Consider the following 21,617-nt stretch of genomic DNA (forward strand, 5'->3'; position numbering starts at 1 on the left):
GAAGAAGAACCCGGAAGTGCACCATCCTGCCTCCGTTCGTCCAAACACTATGAAGATAGGGTCTCCCAGGCCTGGAAGATGCTCTGTGAAGGTCATCAGTTTGTAGTAGTAAGTCCTGGATAGTGAGAGTTTGATCAATGGGGTCTGATATGCTTAACCTGGGAAGTGCCCAGGTGTCAACGGGGATAATTATGGTACCAACCTCCCGACACTGTGGTGAGGATGTGAGTTAAAATATACGTAAAGTGGCCAGGTGCGGTGGCTCAAGCCTGTAATCTCAGCACTTTTGGAGGCCGAGGCTGGCGGATCACGCGGTCAGGAGTTCGAGACCGGCTTGGTCAACCTCGTGAAACCCTGTCTCTACTAAAAATACAGCAAATTAGCAGGCATGGTGGCTGGCACCTGTAATCCCAGCTACTCAGGAGGCTGAGGCAAGAGAATCGCTTGAACCTGGGAGGTGGAGGTTGCTGTGAGCCGAGGTCACGTCATTGCACTCCAGCCCCAGCCCAGAGATGGTGCAAGGCTCCGTCTCAAAAAAAAAAAAAAAAAAAGGAAAGCTTTATGACAATGTCTGACACCGAGGAGGTGTTGTAAAAGTGTTAACATTGCATCCCAGCAGGACTGTGATTTTAGGTATGATTGTCCTCTGCTACTGTGCCCAGGTACCTAGGCATTTACTTGGTCAGAAAACATGGTTATGAATCAACGGATTTTTTTTTTTTTTTTTTTTTTGAGACAGGGTCTCACTCTTTCATCATTCAGGTTGGAATGCAGTGGTGTGGTCTCAGCTCACCGAAACTTTCACCTCTTGGGTTCAAGCAATCCTCCCACCTCAGCCTTCCAAGTAGCTGGGACCACTGGCGCATGTCACCATACCTGGCTAATTTTTGTATTTTTGGTAGAGACACGGTTTTGCCATGTTGCCCAGGCTGGTCTCAAACTCCTGAGTTCAGGTGATCCACCTCTCCCAGCCTCCCAAAGTCCTGGGATTACCAGTGTGAGCCACTGAGCCCAGCCAGATCTTCCTGTTTTTAATTACAAAACAGACACACCCAAGGTGGGGAAAGGTGTGTGCACTGCTCAAGAACTCAAACTCAGGAGTTTTACACTCCTAACTGAGCCTGGGTTTGGAGATACAGAGAGGAAAATGTTTGCGCCCCTGAGGTGTTCAAGGCTGGACCCCAGGGATAAGGGAGAAACTCACTCAGCAAAAGCGTTTTACAGCAAAGTACAATAAGAGATAGAGGCAGATGCTGTGGTTGAGATGGAAGGTGCTGAGTTCCGGTTTCTGTCTGTCACATGTGACCTGCCATGGGACCTCCAGCTGGAGGATGTGCTGTGAGGGTGGAGGTGGGGAGAGTGGGGCTCTCTCCCTTCTCCCTCAGGGGAGGGGGAAGGAGTAGTAATGCATAATGCCTTTCACTCACACACTCATTCATTCAACAACTATATATGGATGCTGACTCAGAGCCAGGCCCTCATGATCACGTGACTCAGAGTCTCATGGATGATAAGAACACCAGTTGTTAAGTGCCCATTAATGTATGAAGTCCTGTGCTAAGCGCCTTACCTGAATAAGATAATTCTGTTCCTGCAACTGCTCTGAGGTTAACTTGCCTTTTATCCTCATGTCACACAGAGGAAGTCCAAGGAGGACGATAGAGGAACTTGGGCCAGGTCCCACAACTAAACAGTCGGCTAAGGAGGACTGAAGGGCAATTGACTCATTCACCCTCGGTTTTTTTCTTGAAAGCTTCCTGCATGCTTCCTTTCCTGGGGACTTGTTCGCCTTCTCACTAGTTTTCCCCCATAGACAGGCGAGCTGGGTGAGGGCAATAAGGAGATCTCTCTTGTTTATAGCGTTATTCCCTCCTCCAGGAAGACTTTATCACCACCTCAGCCCAGGGCAGGTACCTCCCACATCCCAGTCCCGACCCCCTTCCTGTGCCTCTTGCACCTCGGCCCTGACCCCTCTGTCTGTGCTTCCCAGGCTAGCCTGCTCATGGCTGTCACTGTCTGGTCACTGGTCTGTCTTCCCACTGAACTGGGGGCCCAGGGAGGGTAGGGTCTGAAGCTCACACCGTCCCTGCTATGTCCCAGCATCATCCAGCACAGAGCTGGGCACAGAAAGGACGTCAGTGAATATTTGTTTCATAAATTAACAGATGAATCCCAAAGGTGGTATTATTTTTAATGTATTTCTTTTCTTTTTCCTTTCCTTTCCTTTCCTTTTTTGAGACAGCATCTCCCTCTGTCACCCAGGCTGGAGTGCAGTGGCACAATCTCGGCTCACTGCAACCTCTGCCTCCCAGGTTCAAGCGATTCTCCTGCCTCAGTCTCCCGAGTAGCTGGGACTACAGGTGCACGCCACTACACCAGGCTAATTTTTGTGTATATATACAAAAATTTTGTATATATTGTATATTAGTAGAGACAGGGTTTTGCCATATTGGCCAGGCTGGTCTCAAACTCCTGACCTCAAGCGATCCACCCGCCTGGGCCTCCTAAAGTGCTGGGATTACAGGCGTGAGCCACCTCGCCTGGCCCTAAAGGTGATATTATTGTCCCATGTTACTGATGAGGATACAGAGTTCCAGGTAGTTTAAGCGAGCTGTCTAAGTCATACCACTAGTGAGAAAATAAGCAGGGATTTGAATTTGGGAAGCTTGGGTCCAAATCCTGTGTTCTCATTCGATATGCCAAATGGCCAGTGGGCTGAAAGCCAGCTTTCTGTGAGGCTGATGTCTTCCTGCTCTTCCTCCTAGGCTCTTCTTTTCCTTCTAGAAATCTTCAGGAGCTTTGGGCACCAGGGAGAAGAGCAGGCAGGAGGGTGGGGAGGGTAAGGGGAATGGGAACAATTTGGGGGGCGGGCTGGAGAACTAGGACTTGGCTAATCTGAGAGTGAGCATGGGGGAAGTCTCGAGGGGTTTCCCTAGACCCATAGGGGGCAGGCGGAGTCGGCTGCCGGAGGTGAGGGGGCGGAGAAAGGGTGGGGACCAGCCCCGCGGGGGGCGATGCGGTAGCTGCAGCGGCGGCGGCAGGAGTTTCCCACAATGCAGCGCGGCGCGCTGTCCCCGGTGCTGATGCTCAGCGCTGCCCCGGAGCCTCCGCCGCGCCCGCCTCCCGCCATCTCCCCTCCGGGCCCCGGCCCGGGCTCGGGCTCCCGCCATGGCTCCGCTCGTCCGGGTCCTACCCCAGAGCCGTCGGGGAGCCTGGGCGCGGCGCTCGACAGCAGCCTGCGGGCCGCCGTGGCGTTCAAGGCAGAGGGCCAGCGCTGCTACCGAGAGAAGAAGTTCCGGGAGGCCATCGGCAAGTACCACCGAGCGCTGCTTCAGCTGAAGGCGGCGCAGGGGGCCCGCCCTGGCGGCCTGCCCGCCGCCGCCCCCGGGCCCACCAGCAGCCCCGGGCCGGCGCGTCTCAGCGAGGAGCAGCGGCGCCTGGTGGAGAGCACAGAGGTGGAGTGTTACGACTCCCTCACGGGTACGCCGTCGGAGGGTGGGGGGATGGGGCAAAAGGGGAGGGGGCAATCGGGAGAGCTTGGCGACTTGTGGCGGCACGGGCTCTGGGACTGAAGGGTCCAGGGCTGTGGGCTTCTGGGGGAGACTTCAGAGCTTGATCAAGGAAAGGGATTAGGGGTAGGGGATGACAAGATTCTGTGGCTAGAGGGAGCTGGGATGCAGGAAATGGTCTTTGGGTCGGGTCTTCAGGGCCCCGCTTCCCCTGAGTCATTCTTTCTACCCCCTGGCCGCACGTGGACCTAAGGTGAGGAAGTCTGCCCTGAGCCAGCCGCTCGAGGTCCCGGCCCTCGCCCCGGTGCGGGCCCTTAGTACTCTTGCCCACCGACAGCTCCGGGTGGATCGCCCAGTGGCGCCAGTCCGTGTTTTGACGCCACCTAGCGGCGGCGCAGTTGCGTCTGTTTTGATAGGCGAGCGGATTGGCGCCCCCGGTTGCCAGAGCAATCCCTTAGGCCGGATTCCCTGAAGCCTGGAGGCCCGGCTCCTAGAGGTCAGGTGGGTTTTGGGGGTGCCAGCAGGCTCTGAGAGTGCCGGCCCCGCCGCCCCCGCAGCTTGCCTGCTGCAGTCGGAGCTGGTAAACTACGAGCGCGTGCGCGAGTACTGTCTCAAGGTGCTGGAGAAACAGCAGGGCAACTTCAAGGCCACCTACCGCGCCGGCATTGCCTTCTACCACCTGGGCGACTACGCACGCGCGCTGCGCTACCTGCAGGAGGCCCGCAGCCGGGAGCCCACAGGTGAGTGGCGGGGTGGGGTAGAGGTGAGGGCTGGGCCCAGGGCGGGGAAAGGGGCTGGAGCGGAGGGAACGGGCAGGAAGATCAGGGCAGAACAGCAGAGCCCTCCTCCCGCGGAGCTGCCTCTAGGGAGGGCTGTGCCACCCACCTACTCCCTACATGCCCACTCATCCGTTCATCCACCCCGCCCTTCACCCGCCATTCAAACATCCATCCACCTGTCGCTCCTCTGACATCTCCCCAGTCATTTCTCATCTACTGTCATTGCCACACCTGATATCTCCTATTCACTTGCTTAGCCACTTCCCTATCCACCCATTGTCATCTCAATTACCCCCTCCTACGGCCGCCTACCGCACACACTCATTCCTCCACTCACCCATTCCCACACACCTATTCATTCACTGCCTCCACCATCCACTCATCCACTCGGGTGGGCGATGCCAGGAAATTGGTGTGTGTGTGTGTGCGTGCATGTGTGCACTTACACACATGAGTGCAGGAGGGCAGACACAACACTCGGTTTTGTATTAAGAGCCAATGAGGAAGGAAGAGAGATTACAACAGGTGCAGAGTTGTGGGAGCAGAGACGAGATTAGTTTTCCCGTTACATGGCTGGGAGAGAACAGACTTCTTGCAGATGTCACTGGAGGATGAGAAGTGTGACAGGAGCCTCTGAGAAGAGGCATTCCTGGCAGAGGGCGCCGCAAATACAGGCACTTAGAAGTGTGCGATGCCTCCGGTTTGCTGGCTGTGGCTGGGGCTTTGAGGAAGGGCTCTGGCTCTGCTGGCTGTGTGAGAGAGCTGCTGGTGACTTCGGAGAATGGGGTGTGAGCGAGGGTGGTGTGGAAGTCACCTGCTGCCCCAGGACACCCAGATGATGCCCTGCCCACCTCCCCTGCAGACACCAATGTGCTCCGTTACATCCAGCTGACTCAGCTGAAGATGAACCGTTGCAGCCTCCAGCGGGAAGACAGTGGGGCTGGGGCCCAGACTCGGGATGTAATTGGCTGAGGCCAACCCAGGGGGACCTCTCTACCCCTCACCCTCCCACCTCACCATGTAACTTCCCCCGACTCATGTGTTCGTTGGTAAAACACTTGTCACTGGTGATCACAACTTCTTTGTGTGGTGTTCTTGGGGTGACCAGGGAGGGCCTCATCCTTTGGACCTTAGAAACCCAGAGAAGCCCAGGGAGGGTGTGTGGGGTCGGGGGAATGTTCCGCTCGGATGACCCAGCATCAGGGCCTGGGCCAGGGAAAGAAACATGTCTAGGCCAGGCGCAGTGACTCATGCCTGTAATCCCAGCACTTCGGGAGGCTGAGGATCACTTCAGGTCAGGAATTTGGGAGCAGCCTGGTCAACATGGTGAAACCCTGTCTCTACCAAAAATACAAAAATTAGCCAGGCGTGGTGGCGGGAGACTATAGTCCCAGCTACTCAGGAGGCTGAGGCAGAAGAATCACTTGAACCCAGGAGGCAGAGGTTGCAGTGAGCTGAGATGGTGCCACTACACTCCAGCCTGGGTGACAGAGCAAGACTCTGTATCCAAAACAAAAAAAGGAAAAAGGAAGACAGTCAAGTACGGTAGGGGGCAGGGGTTACCTTTAATGCTCCATTTTGTGCCAAATCCCCCATGATGCCCTGTCCCTGAGTATCCCTGCCCACCCTCCCCCCAGTGCAGGGCGGGCACAGGGCTCCAGCCCCTGGGGTACAAAGGAATAAGTTAAGTGTTGCCCCCTCCCGCCTTCCCCAATAAATAGAGTGAACGTCCTGCCCAGGGCCTCCCCCGCCTTGCGGCATGGCGGGCTGGGGCGGGGCCTGGGGCGCTACATTCATGGCTGCCCAGGCGGGCGGTGGTGGGCAGGCCTTAGTGGGAGCCGTGGGCCCCACACAGGGGCACTGTGCTGTCCTGGTTCTGCCCCTCCATGTCCATGTCCAGCAGCGTGGGCTGCATGCTGGGGGGCCCAGGGCTCTCCGGAGTGTCTGGCCTGCTGGGAGGCGAGATGGTGAGTGTCCGGCCGAAGGAGACCAGTTTCCAGGGGTCCAAGCGGGGGCGACTGGCAGCTGGCCGAGGTCTCGGGGCAAAGGTCAGGGTGGTGGGGCGGCCTGGGAAATCGGGGGGCCGGCGGCGGGCTGGAAACAGGGCCTGGGGGTCGGGCAGGCGGGGGAAGTCCAGAAGGTCACGAGGGCCTGGTAAAAGAGGTTCAGAGGAGGTGAGTGGGGTGGGGCAGAGGGTAGCATTAAAAAAAGGCCAGAGCTTTTACATGAAAAGCATGAGTTCTGGTTTCTCTCGAGAAATCCATGGATCTTGCTGCATCCGATTTCCATCTGCAGTATGGCAATGCCGGGGCCTTGACCTAGGCTGGGACCACTCCCAGCTGCTTGCTCCTCTAGGTGGACCCTGGCATGTTCCTCAACCTTCTGGAGCTGCTGCTTAGCAGCAGCCACTGGGGCCAAAGCCCTGGTCTTCCCGACTCTCCTACATTGGGCTAAGCTCATGCACAGACCTCAGGCATGGCTTATCGCTGAAGGGGGATAAAAATGGAGCCTCACTGCACGGGTGAGGAGCAAATAAAATAATAACTTACAACAAGCAGCACAGTGCCTGAGGTGGGTACTTAATAACATTGCCATGGCTGCATCTCCCACCCAGTTAACAGATGGAGGAGAACAGTGTCTAGGCTGTGTAAGAATTGGCAATAGTCATGCTGGTCACCACTGCTAAAGGCACCTGTCTGGCCTTGTAGGCATCAGTTTGCCAACTGTGTCTCAGTCCCCTGGAGACCCCCAATATCTCCAGGAGTGGTAAAGGGACACAGACCCTCCTTCTTCCACAAGAAGCAGGAGGATTGGCTGCCTGAGGGGTCGTGGCTGGGCTGGACTTGCGCCCCTGGCAGAGGAGGAAAGAAGGGTTCTCTGCGGCCTGGGTGCGGGCACCTCACTCACCAGGGCCATGGCCCGCGGGCTCGGGAGGTCTCCGCTGCCCCAGCGCCCCGTCCGATGGCGTCCGCCGGTGCCCGCGGCTCACGGCACATGCAGCTGTGACGTGGGTGGGCGTGAGCGACTGGCGGGGGTCCTTCTTGAAGCTCTCCAGCTCCAGGTCCACCAGGGGGTTGGCGCTGGGCGAGGGTGTGGGCGCGGGCGGGGAGGGTGGTGGGGAGGGCGCGGCCGGCGCGGCCTCATCGCTGTCAGAGCGCAGTAGTGAACGCGTGGAGTTGCAGTCAGACACGGACGACAGCGACACGAGGGTGGCCGAGGGCGCCAGGCCCAGGCCGGGGCCCACGTCGTCGCGACGGCCGTGGGGACGCGCGGGAGGGCTGAGGCCCCGCGGGAAGCGGCCGGCGCGGGGAAAGAAGAGGCCGTCGAGCCAGCGCCGCTGCTCCTCGCCGTCAGCCGCGCGCGCCTCGGCCACGTCGGCGCCCAGGCCCACAGCCCCCAGCAGTGTGGCGCAGCCTAGCAGTGCCAGGTCGCAGCGCCGCCGGGCACCGTGTCCCCACCGGGCGGGGGGCGCGGTCGGCGTCGGCTCCCACGGCGCCCGCGCCCCCGGGGAGGGCTCGGCGGGCAGTGGCACCGAGAGGTAGGACGGGGTCGAGTAGGGGGAAGGGGGCACGCTGCTGCCTCCGTCCTCCGCCTCCGCGAACTCCTCTGCAACCGGAGAGGGCCATCACTGGGCTGCAGGGCTGACCAGGGCCCCACGGGGACTTGTGGCAAGGGACCCCTCCAACAGCAAGACCAAGGCCCACGAGCATGTTCTTGAATCTGTCTCCCCGAGAAGCCTCAGAGAAGGGTGGTCCCTGCCCCTGGAAAGGCACCCCCACGCCCCAGGGGCTACCATCTCCCTTTCCAGGAAGGCCTCCCACCCACTGGCCCAGTGAAATCTGGTTTCCTCCCTCAGCCCCAGGAGGCTCACCCCTTTGGCCAGAGAACCCCCACCCCCTTACAAGCACCCAGGCTCTTACCCATCTCATTGAGGCTGGCGAAGCCAGGGGCGATGGGTGTGTGTTTGGGGGACTTGCCCAGGTTGGGGGCACTCGATGACCACTGTTTGCTTCCTTCCCCCAGTCCCTTCAGCCTGTGGGGCCCAGGGAGAGTCGGAGACCTCAGTCCTGTGGCCTGGAGCCTGGGAGCTGGGGCTTGGGCACAGGGTGGGCACCGCCACGCCACACCTCACCTCTCCTCTCCTCCCACCCGCTCCTTCTGCAGGGTGGAGCTGGGCCCCCACGTTCGGCCCTTCTTCTTGCCCCCAACCAGTTCTTCCTTCTTTGGGGGCCCACCGCGGCTCCATGTCCCACTTCCTCCACTGCTGCTGCCACTGCTGCTGCCACCACAGTCCACGGGAGTCACTAGGTCCAGAGAAGCCACTTGGTTACTGGGTGGAGGGTCTGTCCCCACTGGACTCCCAGCCTCCAGTGCCCCCAGCTCAGCCCCACCCTCCGCCTGGGAGTCCAAGGGCTCTTTTGAACTCCAGTCGTGACCCTCCCTGCTATAAATCCCCCCGTAGCTCCCTACTGCTGTCAGGACAAAGTCCCAGCTCCTCTGCCTGGCACTGAAGGCCATGTGCGGTTCCCTGCCAACTCCTCCAGCCTCCCCTGCTCTTCACACCTAACCCTTCACCATTCATTCCGGCGGGCTGCCTGCGCTTCCGGTCTCTAGCTCTGGGTAGTTAGTTCCCTGGGTGTTAGCTGCCTTCATCTCTGTCCCTGCGATGCTCTGGACCTATCTGGTGCCAGTGTTTGCTGCCATGGTATGGGTATTTGTCTCTGTGTCCCCTGCAGGACTGACCTCCTGGGCCTGGTACAAAGCAGGTGCCCAGACAGAGGGCAGGGGGGCTGTGGGTGGGGACAGTGCTGGGGTGAATGAGGGGCTGGAACTGGGGAGTTAGCCTTTCACCCTTCAGCCCACCAGGAAACTCCGATGACCGTGTCTCTGCCATATAGCCCCAACTGTGGACATCTGTCCCTTCCAAGTCCCCCACCCTGGCCTGGCCTCCATCATCTCACTGCTCTCTCCATCTTTATTTCTTACAGCAGCCAGAGGGAAAAAGGTCAACTTGATTCCCTCAGTGCCTTCCTCACATGGCTCTGGGGGCTGCCCCAGGGCAGTTAAAAGAAAATCCACACCAGGCCAGGTGCGGTGGTTCTCGCCTGGAATCCCAGCACTTTGGGAGGCCGAGGCAGAAGAATCACTTGAGGTCAGGAGTTGGAGACCATCCTGGCCAACATGGTGAAAACCCCATCTCTACTAAAAATACAAAAATTAGCCGGGCATGGTGGTGCAGGCCTGTAGTCCCAGCTACTTGGGAGGCTGAGGCAGGAGAATTGTTTGAACCCAGAGGTGGAGGTTGCATTGAGTTGAGATCGTGCCATTGCACTCCAGCCTCGGAGACAAAGTGAGAGCCTGTCTCACCATGGAATACCATGCAGCCATAAAAAGGAACGAGATCATGTCCTTTGCAGGGACATGGATGGAGCTGGAAGCCGTTATCCTCAGCAAACTAACGCAGGAAGAGAAAATCAAACACTCCATGTTCTCACTTACAAGTGTGAGCTGAACAAATAGATCACAGGGACACAGGGACGGGAACAACAGACACTGGGGCCCGTCGGGGGGTGGGGTGGGAAGAGGGACAATATTAGGAAAAATAGCTAATGCATGGGCTTACTATCTAGGTGATGGGTTGATAGGTGCAGCAAATCACCACGGCACACGTTTACCTATGTAACAAACCTGCACATCCTGCACATGTACCCCAGAACTATAAACAAAAATTAAAACCAAAAAAATCCATACCAAAGGTGTCCAATGAAAATTAAAAGAAAAGAAAATCAAATCCAGACTCTTATCCTGCCCTCAGGGTGCTGCCTGATCTGAGCCCTGAGAACTCCCTGACCACAAAACCTATGTCCGCCTCCCATTCACTCTGCTCCAGCCAAGCGGGCTAACAAGCAGCCCACGCTGCTCCCACCTCCAGCTTTTGCCTTTGCTGCTCCCTCCGCCAGGGGCATGGTTCCCTGAGGTCTCAGCCTGTCTCAATCCTTAGAACAAAGGTCCCTGCTCAAACCTCACCTCCTCCCATAGGGCTTCCAGATGTAAAATAGCAACCCTTCTGTGATGGGTAATTTTATGCATCAACTTGACTGGGCTAAAGGACGCCTAGGTAGCTGGTTAAGCATGATTTCTGTGAGGGTGTTTCTGGAAGATTAGCATTTGAATCAGTGGACTGAGTCAAGAGAGATCGTCCTCGCCAATGTGGGTGGGCACCGTCCAATCCGCTGAGGGTCCAGATAGAACAAAAGGAGAGTTAGCTTTTTGTCTAGGAAGGCAGAGGAAGGGTGAGTTTGCTCTCTGCATGAGCGTGGACATCCATCTTCTCCTGCCCTGAGACATCGGACATCGGTACTCAGGTTCTCAGGTCTTTGGACAATTTGTTTTTTTTTTTTTTGAGACTGAGTCTCACTGTGTTGCCCAGTTTGGAGTGCAGCCGAGGCACGATCTCGGCTCACTGCAACCTCCGCCTCCCAGGTTCAAGCGATTCTCCTGCCTCAGTCTCCTGAGTAGCTGGGATTATAGGCACACGCCACCATGCCTGGCTAATTTTTGCATTTTTAGTAGAGACTGGGTTTCACCATGTTGGCCAGGCTGGTCTTGAACTCTTGATCTCAGGTGATCTGCCTGCCTCGGCCTCCCAAAGTGTTGAGATTACAGGCGTGAGCCACTGTGCTTGGCCAGGTCTTTGGACTTGACTTGGAACTACATTAGATTGCAGGACTTCCCGGCCTCCATAATCGCATGGGCCAATCCCTCATAATACATCGATTTCTTTTGTTTTTGTTTTTAAGTAGAGATGGGGTCTCACTTTGTTGCCCAGGCTGGCATCGAACTCCTAGGCTCAAGCAATCCTCCCATTTCATCCTCCCAAAGTGCTGGGATTACAGGTATGAGTCACCGTGCCCAGCCAATACATCTCTTTGTATATTTCTAAACATAAGCTGTGGATTCTGTTTCTCTGAAGAACTGTGACTAATACGTCTCCTCTGAGCTCCTTTAAATAATTTATCACTACTAGAAATTATCCTGCGCCCGGGCGTGGCGGCTCATGCCTGTAATCCCAGCACTTTGCGAGGCTGAAGTGAGTGGATCACTTGAGGTTAGGAGTTCGATACTGGCCTGGCCAACATGCTCAAACCCCCATCTCTATTAAAAATACAAAAAATTAGGCAGGTGTGGTCATGTGTGACTGTAACCATAGCTACTCGGGAGGCTGAGGCAGGAAAATCACTGGAACCCAGGAGGCAGAGGTTGCAGTGAGCCAAGATTGCACCACTGCACTCCAGCCTAGGAGACAGAGCAAGACTCCATCTCAAAAAGAAAAAGAAAAAAAAAAAAAAAAAAGAAATTATCCTGCTTACAGACTTATTTGTTTACTGTCTGTTTCCCATGATAAGAATGAGGAAAAGGGCCTTGGCTTGTCTTCTTTCTTGCTGTTACTCTGGCTTGGTGCCAGGTATAAACATCGTGTGCAAAAATGTTTGTTCACTGACTGACTGACTGGTGAGGGCCTTGGGAGATACTCACGGCGAATGGCCCTCAGCCGAGGGATGATGCTGGGGCTTGCAGGGGGGCTGGCCCCATCAGATCCTTTCCGCTTATCCAGGGTTGGAGAGGCCTGGACTGTGATCTTATGCTCAAAGCCTGCAGAAAGAAAGAGAAGCTTTCCTAAGCAAATGGTTCCAGGGATTACCAAAGGGAAGTTTCCTCTGTAGAAGCAGAGAAGGAATTCTAGAATGGGACCACTGCCATGTTTCATTCCTTAATGCAGTGGTTCTCACAGTGTGGACCCCAGAACAGCAGCATCACTGTCAGCTGAAAATTTCTTGGCAATGCAAATTCTTGGGCCCTCCATGAATCAGCAAGTTGGGGGGAGGCTCAGCAATGGAACTGTGGTTTAATAAGCACAAGCACAAGAGCTCTAGTGGACCAAGGACCTAGGCCTCAGTGTCCAATATGGCGGCCAGTAGCTATGTGCAGCAACCGAGCACTTGGAATGCGGCTTGTGCAATGGAGGAACTGGAGTTTAACCTCATTTATCTAATTTTTAAACTGTATATCTATATAAAAGATGAATTCTCACTGTGGTGCCCAGGCTGGTCTTGAACTCTTGGCCTCAAAAAATCCTCCAGCATCCGCCTCCCAAAGTGCTGGGATTACAGATGTGAGCCACCATGCCCAGTCAACTCTTTATTTTTTTGTAATTACAGTAATTTAAGTTTAAATTTTAAAAACAGGTACTCCATTTGATTATTGGAAACTCATGTTTGGAACAACTTGGGTATGTGTATGTACTTTTTCAACTCTAACTTTTATGAAATCTAAATACAGATCAAATGTTTTTGATAGGTCTGGAACAGTAGCTCATGCCTGTAATCCCAGCACTTTGGGAGGGCTGCCTAAGCCCGGGAGTTCAAGACGACCCTGGGTAATGTAGCAAGACTCCATCTCAGAAAAAAAATTTTTTTAATGAAAATTTTCTGTCCACATTTAGATGTGCTATAAATATAAAATACATCTGGATTTCAAAATTTTAGTGTGAAAAAAGAAGGTAAAATATCTCACAATTATTTTGTATTGATTGCATGGATATATTGGGCTAAATAAATAATACATATATTTTTTGAGATGGAGTTTCACGCTTGTTGCCCAGGCTGGAGTGCAATGGCACAATCTCGGCTCACTGCAACCTCTACCTCCCACGTTCAAGCGATTCTCCTTCCTCAGCCTCCTGAGTAGCTGGGATTACAGGCATGTGCCACCATGCCCGGCTAATTTTGAAGTTTTAGTAGAGAAGGGATTTCTCCATTTTGGTCAGGCTGGTCTCGAACTCCTGACCTCAGCTGATCTGCCCGCCTCAGTCTCCCAAAGTGCTGGGATTACAGGCGTGAGCCACCACACCTGGCCTAATAAAAAATATTAAAATTGACATCTCTTATTTATTTTTGCTTTTATGTGTAGCTTACTAGAAAATTTAAAATTATACACGTGGCTTGCATTATATTTCCACTGGCCACTGCTGCTTAAGGCACTGCTTTCTGGCTTGTAACATCACAGAGAGAGACAACCAGACACTACGTGCCTCCCTCCTGAATGCATTACCTGGGAAGCAGTGTGGGGGAAAATACAAATCAAACCTGAATCTGAATCTGACTAAGTCTTGAGATCCAATTATTAGGTTGATCCATGCGAAACTTCTGTTTTTGTAGGTCAAAAATGGTCAAATATCAGCATATACATGTATCTCTTAATTATATATTTTGTGACGGCGTCTCACTCTGTCACCCAGGCTGGAGTGTAGTGACGCAATCTCAGCTCACTGCAACCTCTGCTTTCCGGGTTCAAGTGATGGTTGTACCTCAGCCTCCCAAATAACTGGTATTAGAGGCACCTGCACCACCATGCCCAGCTAATTTTGTATTTTTAGTAGAGGTGGGATTTCACCATGTTGACCAGGCTGCTCTAGAACTCCTGGCCTCAAGTGATCCACCCACTTTGGACTCCCAAAGTGCTGGGATGACAGGTGTGAGCCACTGCTCCTGGCCAGATTAAAAAATATTTTTAAAGAGAGATAAAATGAAAAAGAAATTTCAGAAGTAACTGTCCTAAGTATCAAGACAGATGTTCCTCTCAGAGTGTGGTGTGAGGTTGTGTTTGGAAGGGGCAGGTGGAAAGCACTTGGGATGGCTGTGAGGTTCTCTTTGCTTTCATGGGGGTGACTAGAGTAACTCACTTAGCTGTACAGGTTTTTGGTCATTTTCTTTTTTTCTTTCTTTCCCTTAGAGATAGGGTCTTGCTCTGCTGCCCAGACTGGAGTTCAGTGGTGCAATTACAGCTCAGTGCAGCCTCGAACTCCTGGACTCAAGTGATCCTCCCACCTCAGCCTCCCCAGTAGCTTGGACTATAATTGCACGCCAACATGCCCAACTAATTAAAAAACTTTTTTTTTTTTTGGTAAATATGGGGTCTATGTTGCCCAGGCTGGTCTCAAACTCCTGGCCTCAAGGTGATCCTCCCACCTTGGCCTCCCGAGTACGCTGGGACTACAGGTGCTGGCCACTGCACTGGGCTGATCACTGACTATGTGTGATATATTTAGCAATAAAAACAAGTTGAAAAAGAAAAGGAAGAGATAAATCCCAGGTCAGGGCTGCTCCCAGCAGCCTCTGGGGGGTGCTCTGGGGACACGGGTGGGTACCGGAGGGCAGGCTGATGTGGCTGCCGCCTTCCCGCAGCTTGAGCAGGCGGCTGCGCTTGAAGTTGCCCTTGCGCTTGCGGACCCGGGGCTTCTCCTGGCTCAGTTGGCACATGAGCAGGTGCAGCTCCCTTTCCACGATGTCCATCTCGCGTTCTGCCAGCTCCTGCTCCCGCCGCCGCAGCTGCTCCTCCTGGAAGCGCTGCTCCTGCGCCGCCCGCAGCAGCTCCTCCTCACGGCTCCGAAGCTCCTGGGGAGGAGAGGCGGTGGCTGGGGGGAGGGGCTTAGCTGTTCTGCTTCCTGGGGAGGGACCCAGGGCTGCTGGGTCTGGTTGGTGCCTCACACAAGGGTACCTTGCTGTGGGGCACATTGGGTTCACCACCCGACTCATGCTTTGCTATCCAAGCTGGGTGTCAGGGCAGGGAACTGTGTTAGCCCAAAGAAAGGGGTGCTTTTCTTTCTTAACTCTTCAATTTAGGAAACTTCGGATATCCACAAAAGCAGAGAACAGTGCACCCCCCTGTACCCATCACCCAACTTCAACAATTACCTATGCTTTGCGAATCTTGTATCCCCGTCCTTCTCTCCTCTGGCCCTCTCTTCGTTTCTGCTGTAGTATTTTAAAGCCAACCCCAGACATCATGCAGTGTCACCTGTAAGTACTTCAGTACAGGGTGCCTTTTTCTTATTAATCCACCAACAGGAGACTGTCTTTTCTTAATATGCAAAAAAGGCTCCCTTAACCCTGCATGGACCCAAAGGCTGGGGTTCAGGGGAGGGGTCTCTGAGCAGCCCAAGGCATCAGAACTCAGGGGTCTTGCTCCATCTTTCCCACCTTGCCCCCTGCCTTCACCTTCTCCTTGGTCCGAAGGTCATCAAACATGTGCTGAATCTCCAACTTCCAGTCTTCCTGCAGCGAGTGGAAGGATTCCAGTGGCATCTGGAACAGGGCTGACTGTTCGATGACTTCAAGCCGCTTCAAGATGCTGCCGAAATCTGGCCGCCCATGGGGGTCTGGGTCCCAGCATTCTGGGGTGGGAGGAGGAAGGACAGTGGTGGGGGGTGGAGGTGTCAGTGGTCACATTCTGGGAACTCAGCCTGCTCAGAGGAAGGCAGAATTTCTGGAGACTGCAGACAAACAGCTGCTATGGAGCTGAGGAGAAGGGATTCAAAGCCAAGTTCCTGGCCAATTCCACTCAGTGAAATGCTGGGAGAGAAATCCCGGGACCTGCACCCCGAGGAGAAGCTGGTGGTGCAATCAGGATCACAGTGGAATCCTAGGGCCAAGGAGTCCTAACAGGTTGTCCTGGAGAGCTCTGGGCCTGGCCCGAACAAGGGTTGGGGCACGGGGAATGGAGCCAACCATGGGGAGACTGTTTGGAGTCCAGTGAGTTCTAGCCCCTTCTCCCTCACTCCCAGGCCCACTGGTATGGATGGGTGTGAAGGGGCGAGGTCTGGGCCCACAGGTCCCTGGCACTTCAAGCTGAGCCTACCCTCACCATGGGGCCCCGGCTCACCCTCCAGGAGGCGGGCAAAGGGCTCGGGGCACGTGGAGGGAATGGGCAGTGTCAGCTTATTCATAGCCACGCCATACGCCACAGCCAAGGCGTCGATCTCACGGTAGGGAACCTCCCCAGTCAGCAGCTCCCACAGCAGCACCCCGAAGCTGCAGGCAGGGGAGAGGGAGGAGTGATATCACAGCCCACCCCAATCCTCACCTATACCCAGCCCTGCCCTTGGTCCCATGCAGGGCCGCCCTCACCCCAACACCCACTCCCGGCCAATGAGGTCACAAGAACTTGCTTTGACCTCTGTGGCCTTGTTCTCCAACAGATGGGGTGTGCTTGGCTCTCTGATGTCTCTCCTTTGCTCGGCCTCTCTTCCCTCTCCCCTACCTGAAAATCTTCAGGTCCCGTGTTCCTACTGGGCAAATGCATCTTTCTCATTTTTATTTTTGTCGAGATGGAGGTCTCACTATGTTGCCCAGGCTGGTCTCAAACTCCTGGGCTCAAGTGATCCTCCTGCCTCGGCTTCCCAAAGTGCTGGGATTATAGGCATGAGCCACTGCACCCTGCCTAAATCCATCCTTCTCGGCCCTTTGAAGACCCCTGCGGCCTCACCTCCAAACACTCTCAGCCCATTCTAACCCCAACTTCATCTTGCAGCCACACTAAATACTGAACAGGCCCTGTTCTTTCTAACCTCTGGCCTTCACACATGCTGTTCCCTTGGTGGAGAACACTCTTCCCTTTAACTATTTGTCCCTCAAGTCTCAACTCACGTTGCCCCCCACTGCCAGGAAGCCTTCCTTGATTCCATAGCCTCCAAAGCTAGGTTAGAGGCCCCTCCTCTATGTTTCCCCAAAACACTCAGCACTTACCTCTAAAAACCAGTTAACATTATTTAACGTTTATAAAGTGCTTACTGCGGGCCAGGCACTGTGCTAGGCACTCGGTAATCCTCACAACAGTCCGGTAAGGCAGAAGGGTTTGGTATGACCCCTGCTTTATCTGATGAGCAGGTACAGGCTCAGAGAGGTAAGGGGCTTGCCCGAGGTCACACAGCTACTGAGTGGTGGAGCCACACCTGGACTCAGGTCTGCCTGCTGCCCATGACAGTGCCCTCAGTGGCTCCATGGTACCAGGGCGTGCGTCACTGTGCTGTGGTCCCTACAAAGCTATCTTCCCCTGCAAACTCTACATCCTCCCAGATCCTGATGACCATTCTGTGTGGTGTTTATTCTGGAGTAGATCCCTGTCTCCCCCACTATCCACTCATGCATTCATTCAACACATATATATATTTTTTCAGACAAAGTCTCTGTCGCCCAGGCTGGAGTGCAGCGGCATGATCTTGGCTCCCTGCAACCACCGCCTCTCAGGTTCAAGTGATTCTTGTGCTTCAGTCTCCCAAGTAGCTGGGATTACAGGTGCGCACCACCACTCCAGCTAATTTTTGTATTTTTAGTAGAGATGGGGTTTCACCACGTTGGCCAGGCTGGTCTCAAACTCCTGACCTCAGGTGATCCACCCGCCTCAGCCTCCCAAAGTGCTGGGATTACAGGCATGAGCCACTGCGCCCGGCCCATTCAACGTATACTTATTAAGTGCCTACTGTGTGCCAAGCACCATTCTAGACACTGGGAAGAGATAGACACAATCACTCCCCCCATGCAGCTTACAGCCTCCCATTCTTCAGTGACAGTGCTGGTGAACTGAGCTGGCCACGTGCTGCCTGTGTGAATTTTCCATTCTTTTTGCGGCTAAGCATGTCCACATGACCACAGTTCTGGTGCATGGGATGTAGGAGGGGGGGTAGTAGGCAACTAGCTTCCAGGAAGTGTCCGTAAAAAGAAGGGGTGCCTGGCTAGGCGCGGTGGCTCATGCCTGTAATCCCAGCACTTTGGGAGGCCGAGGCGGGCAGATCACAAGGTCAGGAGATCAAGACCATCCTGGCCAACATGGTAAAACCCTGTCTCTACTAAAAATACAAAAATTAGCTGGGTGTGGTTGCGCACGCCTGTAGTCCCAGCTACTCGGGAAGCTGAGGCAGGAGAATTGCTTGAACCCCAGGGGGCGGAGCTTGCAGTGAGCCGAGATCACGCCACTGCACTCCAGCCTGGTGACAGAGTGAGACTCTGTCTCAAAAAAAAAAAAAATAGCTTGGCATGATGGCGGGCGCCGGTAGTCCCAGCTACTCAGGAGGCTGAGGCAGGAGAATGGTGTGAACCTGGGAGGCAGAGCTTGCAGTGAGCTGAGATCGTGCCACTGCACTCCAGCCTGGGCAACAGAGCAAGACTCCATCTCAAAAAAAAAAAAAAGAAAGAAACGGTGCCCTTTTTCTCTTTTCCCCTTCCTATGGTTGGAATGTAGCCATAAAAGCTGGACCCTGGTGGGTAGGGGGAAGGGGAGGGAGAGCATTAGGACAAATACCTAATGCACACAGGGCTTAAAACCTAGATGATGGGTTGATGGGTGCAGCAAACCGCCATGGCACACGTACACCTATGTAACAAACCCTGCACATTCTGCACGTGAATCCCAGAACTTAAAAAAAAAAAAGCTGGAGTCTGGAGTTAGGCACAGTGGCTCATGCTTATAATCTCAACACTTTGGGAGGCCAACGCAAGAGAACCTCTTGAGCCCAAGAGATTGAGACCAGCCTAGGAAACAAAGTGAGACCTCATCTCTGCAAAAAGTTAGCCTGGCGTGGTGGCATGCCTGTAGTCCCAGCTACGAGAGAGGCTGAGGTGGGAGGATCACTTGAGCCCAGGAGGTTGAGGCCACAATGATTTGTGACGGCATCACCGTACTCCAGCCTGGGTGACAGAGCAAGATCCTGTTTTTTTTTTAAAAAAAAAAAAAAAAAAAAAAGCCGGGCACGGTGACTCATGTCTGTAAACCCAGCACTTTAGGAGGCCCAGGTGGGCAGATCACGAGGTCAAGAGATCAAGACCATCCTGGCCAATATGGTGAAATCCATCTCTACTTAAAAAAATAAAAGAAAATAACAAAAATTAGCCGGGCGTGGTGCCACGCGCCTGTAGTCCCAGCTACTTGGGAGGCTGAGGCAGGAGAATTGCTTGAACCCAGGAGGCAGAGTTGCAGTGAGCCAAGATCACGCCACTGCACTCTGGCCTGGGCGACAGAACAAGACTCCATCTCAAAAAAAAAAAAAAAAAAAAGCTGGAGCTCAAGCAGTCATTTTGGATCATGAAGTAAACTTGAGAATGGAGACCACACAAGCTGGGGGAAAAAACAGTGGTTTATAACTGGAGGGTAGCATGATCCTCCCCTCTTTCCCATGTCCCAGGAAATCTATGGGGGTATTTTGATTGTTATAATGACTGGGAGTGTTACTGAAGTTTGTGGCTGGGAAGTGTGGATATCCTGCATCCTGGTAAGTACAGGACAGGACCACGCCAGAAAGAATTAGCCTGACCAGCCAGGCATGGTGGCTCATGCCTGTAATCCCAGTATTCTGGGAGGCCAAGGCGAGTGGATCACCTGAGGTCAGGAGTTCAAGACCAGCCTAGCCAACATGGTGAAACCCTGTCTCCACTAAAAATATAAAAAATCAGCCGATGCATGCCTATAATCTCAGCTACTTGGGAGGCTGAGGTGTGAGAATCACTTGAATCTGGGAGGAGGAGGTTGCAGTGAGCCGAGATTGTGCCATTGCACTCCAGCCTGGGTGGCAGAGCGAGACTCTGTCCCCCCCCAAAAAAAAGAAAAGAGAAAAAAAAAGGTAGCACAAATGAATGCCTGATGTACAGCCAGTTGGAAATTCTCCCAAAGGGCTGCTCTGCTCTAGGCTGAGCTGGAGACTTCCTGTCTCTGTCTCATACTCATTAATTTGCTGCTTGGACAATGTGGAGCCTCAGCTGGGAATTGACGGGAACAGTAAATGGGGAGACCCAGGTTTGGCTCCAGCCAAGCAGAAGGTCCTGGGTTGAAAGTCTCCACGGCCACCATCAACTCTTACTGGTGACAGCAACAGTCCCATCATTGGCCGTCTCTACCTAACAGTCAAAGGAGCTTTTAGTTTTTAATTTTTTTTTTTAGATGGAGTCTTGCTCTGTCGCCCAGGCTGGAGTGCAGTGGCGCCATCTCAACCTCTGCCTCCTGCGTCAAGCAATTTCCCTGCCTCAGCCTGCCGAGTAGCTGGGACTACAGGCACCCGCCACCACACCTGGCTAATTTTTGTATTTTTAGTAGAGATGGGGTTTCATCATGTTGGCCAGGCTAGTCCTGAACTCCTGGCCTCAAGTGAACCGCCCACCTCAGCCTCCCAAAGTGCCAGGATTACAGACATGAGCCACCGTGCCTGGCAGAATTTTTGTATTTTTAGTAGAGATGCGATTTCACCACGTTGGCCAGGCTGACCTCAAACTCCTGGCCTCAAGTGATCCACCCACCTTGGCCTTCCAAAGTGCTGGGATTACCAGTGTGAGCCACCGCGCCCAACCTCCAAAGGAGCTTTTATTTACTTCCTTTTACAAAAATTAACTTAAAAATTTCTTTTTCATACAGATGGGGTCTCACTATGTTGACCAGGCTGGTCTCAAATTCCTGGTCTCAAGCGATCCTCCCACTTTGGCCTCCCAAAATACTGGGATTATAGGTGTGAGCTACCATGCCATTCAGACATGGCTCCTCATGGCCTCCCACTTCATTAGAATAAAACCTGAAGGCCACTCCCTCACCCACAGGGCCTTCCAGCTCCCTCTCCTACATCATTTCCTACCTCTCTCTGCCTTGCCTGCACAGTGGCAGCCACGTGGGCCTTGTTGCTGTTTCCGGAACACACCACGCTCACCTCAGCACCTCCTTTCAGGTACCTGCCCCCCCTGACTGGGCAGCTTCTTCCCCCAAACTTCTCGTGGCTGGTTCCTTTTTGCCACTCAGAACCCAGATGAAGTATCATTTCTCAGATTGCTCAGGGAAGCGTTCCCAAAAGTAGTCTTCCAGCCCTCAAAGCACCTTCCTCTCAGCCCCTCGTGCTTCGTACTAACACTTTTTTCTGGTGTACTTAATTATCTTTAAAAATTATAATTTTCTTAAAAACAGCTTTATAAAAAAGAGCTTCTTGTATGTTTATTTACTTACTATTCCTGGGGGCAGGGATTGCGTCTATTTTTCTTCGCTGCTATATCCCTAGAACCCAGTGCAGGTGGATCAATGAATGAATGAGTGAATTCATCATTTTCCCGTCTAACAGATGGGACGGTGCATGGGCTCGTGTCTGAGGGGGCCTTCAGTGCTGGCATCTACACGCTGTCTCTATGCCTTTTTAATTTTTTTCTGTTTTTGGAGTCACAGTCTTGATCTGTCACCCAGGCTGGAGTGCAATGGCATGATCTCAGCTCACTGCAACCTCCGCATTCTGGGTTCAAGTGATTCTCCTGCCTCAGCCTCCCAAGTAGTTGGGACTACAGGCACCCGCCACCATGCCCAGGTAACTTTAGTATTTTTAGTAGAGACGGGGTTTCACCATGTTGGCCAGGCTGGTCTCAAACTCCTGACCTCAAGTGATCCACCCACCTCAGCCTCCCAAAGTGCTGGGATGACAGGTGTGAGCCACCGCGCCTGGCCTTGTCTCTAGATCTTATGAATTTTTTTTTTT

The 21,617-nt window shown here is 53.7% G+C and overlaps 2 protein-coding genes across 2 annotated transcripts in view; one reads left to right on the top strand and one right to left on the bottom strand.

Annotated features, from left to right (window-relative positions):
• Positions 1–3,041: 3,041 nt before the first annotated feature.
• Positions 3,042–5,365, top strand: TTC9B (tetratricopeptide repeat domain 9B). Its single transcript, XM_023229399.1, has 3 exons — positions 3,042–3,480; positions 4,067–4,249; positions 5,151–5,365. The coding sequence occupies exons 1-3, from the start codon at positions 3,054–3,056 to the stop codon at positions 5,258–5,260; spliced, it is 720 nt and encodes a 239-aa protein (XP_023085167.1). The 5' UTR covers positions 3,042–3,053; the 3' UTR covers positions 5,261–5,365.
• Positions 5,366–5,833: 468 nt separating this feature from the next.
• The window catches only part of MAP3K10 (mitogen-activated protein kinase kinase kinase 10), a 23,474-nt gene continuing 7,690 nt past the window's right edge, over positions 5,834–21,617 (bottom strand). The window contains exons 3-10 of the mRNA XM_023229344.2: positions 16,010–16,158; positions 15,346–15,521; positions 14,496–14,742; positions 11,825–11,941; positions 8,421–8,592; positions 8,209–8,321; positions 7,196–7,894; positions 5,834–6,439 (exon numbers count right to left, since the gene is read on the bottom strand). Of these exons, the coding sequence (XP_023085112.2) occupies positions 6,117–6,439; positions 7,196–7,894; positions 8,209–8,321; positions 8,421–8,592; positions 11,825–11,941; positions 14,496–14,742; positions 15,346–15,521; positions 16,010–16,158 (1,996 nt within the window). The 3' untranslated portion in view covers positions 5,834–6,116. The remainder of the gene's footprint in view (positions 6,440–7,195; positions 7,895–8,208; positions 8,322–8,420; positions 8,593–11,824; positions 11,942–14,495; positions 14,743–15,345; positions 15,522–16,009; positions 16,159–21,617) is intronic.

This window comes from Piliocolobus tephrosceles, chromosome 21 (genome assembly GCF_002776525.5).
Source record: "Piliocolobus tephrosceles isolate RC106 chromosome 21, ASM277652v3, whole genome shotgun sequence".
Lineage (NCBI taxonomy): Eukaryota > Metazoa > Chordata > Mammalia > Primates > Cercopithecidae > Piliocolobus > Piliocolobus tephrosceles.

Bases quoted from the DNA above. Each gene is read 5' to 3' on its own strand.
- TTC9B (XM_023229399.1), top strand. From the start codon at position 3,054: ATGCAGCGCGGCGCGCTGTCCCCGGTGCTGATGCTCAGCGCTGCCCCG. The intron at 3,481-4,066 runs GTACGCCGTCGG...CCGCCCCCGCAG, and splicing joins GTGTTACGACTCCCTCACGG to CTTGCCTGCTGCAGTCGGAG. The intron at 4,250-5,150 runs GTGAGTGGCGGG...CCTCCCCTGCAG, and splicing joins CCGCAGCCGGGAGCCCACAG to ACACCAATGTGCTCCGTTAC.